General features: G+C 39.8%; 2 protein-coding genes across 2 annotated transcripts; one reads left to right on the top strand and one right to left on the bottom strand.

The window, feature by feature from the left end:
- The first annotated feature begins 1,207 nt into the window (after positions 1-1,207).
- On the top strand, positions 1,208-3,333 carry LOC143620031 (pentatricopeptide repeat-containing protein At5g27110-like). The gene has a single exon (XM_077091828.1). It carries the CDS (start codon positions 1,225-1,227, stop codon positions 3,331-3,333), a length of 2,109 nt encoding a protein of 702 aa, XP_076947943.1. The 5' UTR covers positions 1,208-1,224.
- Positions 3,334-3,820: 487 nt separating this feature from the next.
- LOC143619970 (HVA22-like protein i) lies at positions 3,821-6,183 on the bottom strand. The gene is made up of 6 exons (XM_077091781.1): positions 6,152-6,183; positions 4,826-4,924; positions 4,696-4,752; positions 4,495-4,558; positions 4,217-4,423; positions 3,821-3,922 (listed from the first exon to the last, which is right to left on the bottom strand). Exons 1-6 carry the CDS (start codon positions 6,181-6,183, stop codon positions 3,821-3,823), a joined length of 561 nt encoding a protein of 186 aa, XP_076947896.1.
- Positions 6,184-10,649: the final 4,466 nt, after the last annotated feature.

Raw genomic sequence — 10,649 nt, 5'->3', positions numbered from 1 at the left:
GTGAGGGTTTCCAAATTGAAAGGTGAGTGCATCCCGATGTAGTGAATTTCATTTGTAGCCTGTTTAGATGATTCGTTTGCCGTTAAAAAAATAGGGGTGTTTATTAAACCTATAAAAACATTAGTTTTTTTGTACAATTTTAAAATAGAATTGAACGGTTTGGTTTGCGCCTTAAACTAAAAGTCTGTTTTAAAAAACCAAACTGGATCGTTAATATCAAATGAAAAAGGCTATTAATGTTTATGTCTATTCTACGTTTATAAGTTAAAAGAATAGCCTTGTTATTCTTGTTTGCTCATCATTTGTTGTCTCTACTAGGAAAGTGCTTAACCTCTCTAATGCCGGTAGGTGAGAAAAGGTAACGGATACTAAGCACTTATTTGAACTAGAATCAAATAACACGTTGGCAAGTCTATCATTAACGAAGAATGTACGTAACACCACGAATAACACATCTCTTGCCGAACAAATAGGATCTCTCTTTGGCCTGTAGTATATCATTAATTTTCTGTGACTTGCGTCACTTATCCCTTAGATTTTCCACACTTTCTTTATGTAACTTCAGACAATTAGGTCTCTTATGTCTCGACTCTCGGGTCTCATAGCATGATGTTTTCGGGCATTGTTTAGCCAAGCGTCCATATGCGCCACACTTTAAGTTCCAGACCTTACATTACACTCTACCGTGTGGTTGCAATTATACTTCTTAAACTTCAACTTTATGTAAGAATAATGAATAAGTTGTTTTTAAAATCATTTTGGTTCTCAACAACTTTTATTTAGCTCTTGAGAATCAATAGCATACAAAGAGACAATGGAAGATATTACACAAAATCTATAATGGTTATGATGGATATTAAGTTGTTAACGAGCACATCATATGTCCACTACTTGATCTTCAACCGAGAGTTTGTCTTCACTAACATCTTCAACTGTTACAATGTATCATCTGAAGATAGTGATTTTTTTGAAAGACGAAATATATTAATACCAAAATGAGAACCTCCTAGCCGATAGCTAGGATCCCAAAGAACTTACAAACGAAAAGAAACCAAAAGAAGAAAACCATACCCGGAATAACATAGACGGGTACTATTACCGAGAAAATTTCATAAAAGTTAAATATAATAATAATAATATAACTGTTAGTGGACAATACAGGGTTGGATTAATATACCGTCTTCTCTTGTGTTCTCCATGAGTTGAAGGTAATCAAGAGTTTGAATGGATCCGGCAAAGCTAATTCCTCTAATAAAAGCCGCCACTGAATCAAAATCCATCAAACACGCCCACCACATCCACCAAAAAGTAATCACTTCCGGTCTACAAACCAACATCACAATATGCAAAAACCTCATCACTCTTTTATTTTCTTGCCATTTATTCCAACCCGCAACACTATTTTTCCAATCCATTCAAAATCCATCCGACATTACTCTCTGGAACTGTTTAATTTCCAACTACACCAAAAGTTTCATGTTCAATGAAGCTCTGCAACTCTTCCGAAACCTGCTGCATTTCGGTTTCTTGAAACCCGATAGTTACACCTACCCAAGTGTTTTAAAAGCTTGTGGGGGACTAGGGTTAGCTAAATTTGGTAGAATGGTTCATACCCATTTGGTTAAACACGGGTTTGTGTCGGATGTTGTTGTCACAAGTTCTTTGCTTGGTATGTATGCGAAATGCGGTCAGGTTCGGGTTGCACTCCAGGTGTTTGATGAAATGCCTGAGAGAGATGTGGCTTGTTGGAACACGGTGATGTCGTGCTATCAGCAAGATGGACAGTATGAGAAAGCGTTAAGGTTATTCGGGGAGATGAAGGATCACGGTTTTGACCCTGATTCTGTGTCGTTCACCACGGCTATATCGGCTTGTGCTAAGGTTATGAATCTCGAAAGAGGAAAACGGATTCATGATGAAGCGGTTAGAAACGGGTTTGTATCGGATCGGTTTGTTCAAGCTGCTTTGGTTGACATGTATGGGAAGTGTGGCTGTTTGGAAATGGCCGTACGCGTTTTTGATCAAATTCCGTTCAAGAATTTGGTTTCGTGGAACTCGATGATTGCAGGGTATGGTGCAATAGGCGATAGCGAATCCTGCATACATATGTTATCAAGAATGAACATGGAACAAACAAAACCTAATTCCACAACTTTAAGTAGTTTGCTTATGGCGTTTTCTAAATCAGCAAACTTGAAACACGGAAAATTCATCCACGGTTACATAATAAAAAACAATATAAAATCCGACGCCTTTATTCACACCTCGTTACTAGACATGTACTTCAAATGTGGAGCAACTTCATCAGCCGAATATGTGTTCAAAACAATGGTTAAATCACATGTTGTAGAGTGGAATTCGATGATTTCCGGGTATGTATCAGTAGGCTTGTATCTAGAAGCTCTGGAAGTTTATAATAACATGATTGCAGCCCGTGTAGAACCCGATTCCATCACGATTACCAGCATTTTATCAGCATGTTCACAGCTTGGGGCCCTAGAACGCGGTAAAGAGATTCACAAATCCATTATTATTGGCAGGTTTGAGTCAAATGAGATAGTTATGGGGGCACTTTTAGACATGTACACCAAATGTGGTGCAGTAGATGAAGCACACCAAGTGTTTGATAAAATGCCGGAAAGAGATTTGATTTCTTGGACTACTATGATTACAGCATACGGGGCACACGGGCAAGGGTTCAAAGCACTTAAACTCTTTCAACAAATGAAGAAATTGGGTATAAAAGCAGATAGAGTCGTGTTTTTAGCGGTTATTTCGACTTGCAGCCATGCTGGATTGGTTAATGAAGGGTGTTATTATTTTAACCAAATGGTTAATGATTATGGGATAAAGCCGAACGTGGCAGATTACTCATGTCTAGTGGATTTACTCGGTCGTGCAGGAAGGTTACATGAAGCTTATGATATTCTACAAAGAACGGCAAGTATTAGAGACAATGTTGAGCTTTTGAGCACATTGTTTTCTGCTTGCTATTTACATGGGGATTTGAAATTAGGTGAGGAAATTGGGGGTTTGTTAATCGACAAGAATCCTGATGATTCATCAATGTATATTGTGTTGGCTAATATGTATGCTTCGATTAAGAAATGGGATAAAGCAAGAAAAGTGAGATTGAAGATGAAAGAAATGGGATTGAGAAAGAATCCCGGGTGTTCTTGGATTGAAATTGATAAAAAGATTGAAGCTTTTTTTGTGGAAGATAAGTCGATCCCAAAAGCTGATTTGGTGTATGAATGCTTATCGATTCTTTCTGGTCATATGAACAAGGATGAGGCTTTGTTTTTGAGCATTGTATCAGATGTGTATGACTAGCTGTTTATAGATTTTTGTTACTAGTTTTATTAGGTTGTTTATTAAATTTATGAAATGGTTATGAATTTGTGTTACAAATAATAAGTTTTTAATAACTTAGAATCTAATGGATTGGCTATCAAAGTTGAAGACTTTTTTTCCTTTCACTGTATTGGTTCTTCTGGATGCTGAAATTAGCTTTTTACAGTATTAAAATGAACTTTCTTGCTTATAATCTTTACCTCTGTGGTAAAGCCAAAGTGTTTTAATTTTTGTTTCCTTAAGTTTTATGCAAATTGATGGTTGATCAATGTTTATAAAACTGTTGTGTTAAATATTAATACTATCAAGTAGTGTAATAGAGTAAATTGATAAAGAATAAACATACACAGTGAAAAAAAAAGGTTACATCAATCTCATTCACAATGCCTAAATAATCACAACTTGAAGGTTAATTAACATGTGGAAAAAGATGCCTGTGTATTAATAATATACACATCAGATAGGTTCAGGTGGCACCGGTTTTCCTCATCCTGGCACCGCTTGTGTCTGTTGCAGAAGAAGTTGCACTAGCAGCCGATGCCTTGCTGTCCGTTTGGGCCTGTGGTCCCTGCATATTATTCATTTCATAAAGTTTATACATATGTATATGTTGAATGCAACAATATTTAAAAGAGCCAAGTATACAAGGAACATAAATGAGACTGAAATTTTATGAGCCAACGAGTACAAGACGAATGACTTTCACCGATGGACAAATGATAGAGAAACCCATCGGTGAAAGTGTGCCCGTTAGAAATCAGAGTCCGCTCATATTGCATGTTTGGGGCCTGATTTTCCAACAGTTATACTAAAAGTAATCAAGATTCAAGACCCGGTTATCAAAGAGGAATGATATATATACCTGAGGGGGAGGTCTTTGTATAGATTGTGACATAACAAGTTGTAGAAGATCAAAAGACCTTGTTTGAGCATAGGCTAAAACTCTTTGGAAGTAAAGAGATGCGGAGTCCCCAGCCCTAGTTTTCAACTCGGACAGTGTACGATCAATCTCCGGTTCATGCTTTGAGATGTATGGTTTCAAAAACGACTCGTAAATATATTTTGTTCCCTGCAATAATTTCACCAAAATAAGAACAAAAACATCCATTTTTATTAAAGACTAGCTGGGAGAAACCTTACCTGTGTTTTGGGGTACCACAAGTATACACATATTACCAGCTTTGTTTCACTATACATTGGGAGCCTACAAAGTAATTTTAAATGTGTGAGGATTGGAGTTAATATTTTTTACATACACGAATAAAAATAACGGGTCGTGTTTAAGTTCAACAATTCTATAAGTCAGCCAGACACTATTGACATCCTTAAATTAATTAGTACCATCCAATGATAGCATCGCCAAAGGGATCCCAAACGGTCATCACAACAATTATTATCCTGAAAACATGACAATTATAAGCTTTAAGAAATGAGTTGCCTTTAATTTGAAACCTATACATATAACTTATACCAGTATTGGCACCAAAAGCAAAGTTGTTCCACATCGGGTTTATTTTTCTCTATAGATTTGAAGCATTCATAAGCTGGATAAGCATATGCAAGCAGCAGTCTAAAATTCACACCAGGTAACATGTATAGGTTAAAAACAAGAATAAATATTGTCACTTAGACACTTAGTAATGCATGATTAAGTATTCTCATTCAATTGTTAATTAAAATAACAAGATTTAATGATATTATTTTTTTATAATTGTTGCATAGTAACCAAGTTTTTATAAATGTTTATTCAAAACTGATTACAAGCATTTTTTAATGATGAAACCTAATTATAACTGAAACCATAATAAAAAGAAAAATTACTAAAGAAGGACATAAAAGGAATCAATTATTTTAATGGTTATACACAGATGGAAAAAATTTATATATATATATATGTATATATCTTAAGAATTCTTTATATTGTTTTCTGCAAAACCACAAAATGTAGAAAAAATATGTATAGATGGTGTGAATGAGAAACTGTATAAATATACAAATAATTGAATTGCTAAAGTAATAGTCATACTAAAAAAGGTGGCAAAAATTAGTTATAAATAATTAATTGTAGTCAAAATCGGTTTTTAAATCATTTGAAAGAAAATAGTTGGTTATGATTCTAGAAAACATTAATTAGTGAGGTTATGATTCTAGAAAATATTAATTAGTGAATTATGTGGCAATTCTAGAGATGGAAACCTTGTAAGCTTATGTGAACATCCTATTTGAAGGCCATGTGAGTATCTTGTTTTGCTTTAATAGTATAGTAAGAAGATTAGCATTAAGATTAAAATTAACTGATTAATTATGTGGAAATTATAAGCATAGAAAGTGGATGACATGGAACATTAGGTGGACACCCTAGGAGAAGGACAAGTGAACAAATTGGTTTTTCTTAATATATTAGTTAGATTAGATACTTAAAGATGAGAAACTAAAAAAAATCATCACAGTAATGTTTAAAAAAACATATATACATGAATTGAAGGGTTGCGCTGAAATACATAGTCTTTTAAAACTAGGAAGGGTACGGACCTTTATTGAACTAAAACTAGTAGCATTGGAACCGTCTCGTCGAACTCTGTGATATTAGATTTTAAGTTTTCATTTTTTGATTTTTAGCTTGTAGATTTTAGAATTTTTGTTCAGATCATTGTGTTTTTTTCTCAAAATTGTGTTATATTTTACTCAGCAAGTGTTATATTTTTACGATCCATTGTTTGTTTATACCCTTCCTAGATTTAGTAGACCTACATGAAACCATATACATAATTAAAAAGAGTATTTGATGAAGCCATACATAAGCAGACGGTTGAGCATATATCCCAGCATCTTGCTCTGTCAACAACAAACAGCAATTGATCAATAAGTGCGTATATATAATCCTCCCAAACACATATAATAACATCGCATTTGCAGGTACAATAATAAACGGTTAAAAAACAATAATAACAATGGTCAACCCACAAGATATAGACAAGAGGCTTGAAATCAAGATATCATGAAGGCACAAAGCCAAAACCTATGCGCACGGCGCATATCACATATGCTCACGCATCACATATGCTCACGCATATCATATATGCTCACGCATATCACATCTGCGCGTGGCGCATCTGCGCGTGGCGCATATCGCATGCTCACGCATCATATATGCTCACGCATATCACATCTGCGCGTGGCGCATATTACATATGCTTGCGCATATCACATCTGCGCATGAAACATCTGACCGTGAGAATAAAGAGAAGACTTCGCGCATCCTCAGGATAGGCGCATATCACACGTGCACATAATCAACCTCGTCCTTATCCAAATCAGGATAAGGACAACCTTGATTGTGCTCGTCAGACAACCTTCCAGAAGGTATCCTTTAAGGAATAAGAATATGCTGATGTTGACAGCTGCCAATGAAAGGTGGACAACTCAGCAAAACCCATGTGCTACCACGTGATTGCACATGGGTCAGGTAAAATGCCTGGGTCAGAGAATAATCAATGAAAAAGCACCAGGTGTCCTAAGGACACGTGGCGCAAAGCAATAGGAGGAGGCCAAAAAGGCCCTAATGGGATCTGAGCCCAATCATTGGAAACCCTAACACTATAAATACCACACCACCTCCACAAGGGGAGGTAAGCAAGAAAATACATTCCAATTCCTTACTCACTCTCAGATTATTATTATCTTCTCCTACAATCTCTTATTCTCACACCGGAGGGTTACCCCAAAGAGGACCCCTCTGTCCCTTTCTGAGGGGTAAGTTCACGGTGCTGCTCGTTTTGTAGGTGGAAGAACTCATACTCCGGAGAACCATCGGTGAAATAGCATACTCATACCCGAGGAAAGTTGATCGTCTACTAGTGAGCCGATCCACGTTTCTTCATTGGCGCCATCACCTGTTACAACGGCAACAAAATCTCATCAGTTCTCTCTGAAAAACTTCACCATGGTTTCTGGTGTTCGAAACAGCGATCAAGTTCTGGAGGATATTGAGCGTGAGGATGTTAATGGGGGACAGCAGTTTCTGAGGGTGCCGCGTGATTCTGCGCGCACCACCAGTAACCATCCCTTCATCACAACTCCTCATAGCCAGACTGAAACTCCTCCAGACGATCTCACGTTCCAAAATTTGACCGGCGCGAAACAAAAAGGACCAATGGGTCCAGAAGATGAAACAAATGACCCTAAAGAATGGCTCATAAACGAACAACGGCGTTTAATGGACAAATACAATGAGCTGGTCAAACACAAAAAGTTAGCCGACCTAACACAAAGGCTCGCGTTTGATAAGCAAACCATTCAAGGAACAACAAAAAGGGCGCGCGCGCCGGAAGATGGTCACTCTGTTCACACTGAACACGCTGATTTTAGTGATGAAGAAGTGCACAGCATGAGGAAGACGCGAGATACTCATGCAGGAGGCTCACAGCTCCGCGCGCACATGAACATGGCGCCTGGAGCCAAAGCCGATCTGGATCTGTACACACCGTACAACCCACCAGCGAGAGGGCAAGTGGACGTAACCACACCGTACAGGCCAGCCATCTTGGTGAAGCATTCAAAATTCACTGAGCGCATTGCGAAGGCTCCCATTCAACACAAAACCAAGATGCCAAGTGGGTTGGGCAAGTACGATGGCACAACAGATCCAGACGATTTCTTACAAGGTTTTTATAACACTGGAAACCTAGAAAGCTGGACGATGCCAACATGGTGTCACATGTTTGCTCGCTGCCTCACGGGCGCGGCGCGTGTCTGGTTCGAAAGCTTTCCGACTGGGCAAATCGATGGGTTCGAAGAGCTATTGGAGAAGTTCCAAGCTCACTTCGTACAGCAGCGCAGACACACGCGCGACCCTGATGACATCATGAACTGCGTGTGCAGGAATGATGAAACGATTGAAGACTACATAACTCGTTTCAATCAGGAATCTCTTGCAATTGGAGGTATCACTGAGCAACTCTTGCGCGTGGCCTTTATACAAGGTGCGTGCAGTGATCAACTCCGCAGAGCTCTCGTGAGCAGAGATGGCATGCCAACCACTTGGGCCAAGCTAATGGAAGCATCGCGAGTCTTCGCGCGAAATGAAAAACAAATTGCCCAAGATAGAGCAAGAGAAAGAGGGAACCAAGCAGAAGCACCGCGCAACAACGAAAGGAGGGGCAAACAAAACTCTGTATGGTCCAGGTTGCAACAAACCAGTTTTTCTCCCGCAGAAAAGCAGGCGCAACCAAGCTCACCCCAGCCCCAAAAAGACAGTCGTAATCGCGGAGAGGGTGACAAGAGGGAGGGGGCAGAGAGCTTAACAGACCTCTACCAAGAATATGGACTCCCCTCACTAAAACGCCTTCACAAGTGTTAAGCACAGAGAATGTCCAGTTTAAAAGCCCCAAGCCACTACACTATAAGGGACCACCAAACAGTGGCAAGTATTGTGAGTTTCACAAGTCCACAGGGCACAACACCGATGCATGCCACCATTTAAAGGATGCGATTGAAAGAGATGTGAAATCAGGCAAGTTGGCTCACCTGGTGAAAAACCCAAGACTAGAGAATGAACAACCAGATGGAGCCTCAGCCAGCAAAAAGTTCAAAAGAATCTGTGTAGCCGAGGGAGGAAGGCAAAGGCAAAGATCGAGAAAGAGAAGCGCGCAAGTCCAAGGAGATTGGCGCGAGCAACAAGTAATCTTCCCAAGAATCAGGGGAGGCCCTTCTATTAGCAGTCCTCTAGTCATCACTACACACATTGCTCATTATGAAGTGTCAAAAGTCCTGGTGGACACTGGCAGTGAATCAGACATCATGTATATGCAATGTTTCAGGAAGTTGGATCCAGCAGACCAAGCAAGGCTCGAAATTGTGAATGCACCAATCTCGGGTGTTTCAAATGAAATCATTCACCCCTTAGATCATATACAATTTGAACTAACTATGGGGGATGAGAAACACAAGCGAGCTGAAATTGTCAACTTCTTGGTCTTGCCCACCACTTCATGCCACAATATGATCTTGGGTAGAGGAACGATTGCCCAATTCAACGCCATACCGTCGCCAGCGCACGGCGCGTTGGGGTTCCCAACACCAACAGGTGTAATATTTGTATACCGAGATCATTTGTGCGCAGTGACAAGTATTCCGCGGGAAGGGAGAATGAAACTTCCAATGGCAAACAACGCGCCAGAGGAATGGATTCTCAACCCAAAATTCCCAGAGCAAACAATCACAATTGGAGCTACGATATCAGACGACACAAGGTTGAGAATGAAAAGATTGCTCACAACGTATATGTCGGTCTTCGCGTGGCAACATTCCGATATGACTGGGGTTCCGCGAGACCTGGCGCAACATTCTCTCAACACGTTCAAGTCCGTAGAGCCAATTGCTCAAAAGAAGAGAATCATGGGGGGTGAGAAGGCAAAGGCCATGAATGAGCAAGTAGAGGATCTACTACGCGCAAACATCATCCGCCCAATACGATACCAGACATGGGTAGCCAATCCTGTGATGGTAAAGAAGAGCAACGGGTCATGGAGGATGTGCATTGACTTCAAAGACCTCAACAAAGCATGTCCAAAAGATTGTTACCCCCTCCCAAACATTGACGCGAAGGTGGACTCCGTGGCGCCATTTAAGCTCAAATGTTTTCTGGATGCCTATAAGGGCTATCACCAAATTCAAATGGCACCACAAGACGAGGACAAGACTGCCTTCAGAACCGACAAGGATGTTTTTTGTTACACAAAAATGCCCTTTGGTTTGAAGAATGCGGGAGCCACCTACCAAAGACTCATGGACGCGGTTTTCAACGAGCAAATTGGAAGAAACCTAGAAGTCTACGTGGATGATTTGGTGATCAAAAGCAGGGAGGAAAAACAAATGCTCAAAGACATCGAAGAAACCCTTTGGCGCCTAAAGGAAGTAAACATGAAGCTCAACCCGAGCAAATGCACATTTGGCGTAGAAGAAGGGAAATTTCTCGGTGTAATGGTCACTAATGATGGTTTCAAGGTGAACCCAGAGAAGGTGGAGGCTATCCTTGACATGCCCTCACCATCCACCATAAAAGAAGTTCAAAAGTTGAATGGTAGATTGGTATCAATCAACAGGTTCCTAGCGAACCATGCAAGCAAATCTACCCCATTCGTTAACACATTGAGAAATTGCCTAAAGAAAAGCCAATTCAAGTGGACGCCTGAGGCCGAGCAAGCTTTCAGTGAGATAAAAGAATGTCTGATAAATCTGCCTGCGCTCACAGCTCCACTTCCTGGCGAAACTCTAACATTGTACCTGTCAGCAGG

The sequence above is a fragment of the Bidens hawaiensis genome, unplaced genomic scaffold (genome assembly GCF_021521415.1).
Source record: "Bidens hawaiensis isolate Kalapana, Puna unplaced genomic scaffold, B.hawaiensis_p1.1 tig00002525_1, whole genome shotgun sequence".
Lineage (NCBI taxonomy): Eukaryota > Viridiplantae > Streptophyta > Magnoliopsida > Asterales > Asteraceae > Bidens > Bidens hawaiensis.
The sequence above is the reverse complement of the archived record's forward strand: the minus strand, read 5'-3'. Positions and strand labels throughout refer to the sequence as shown.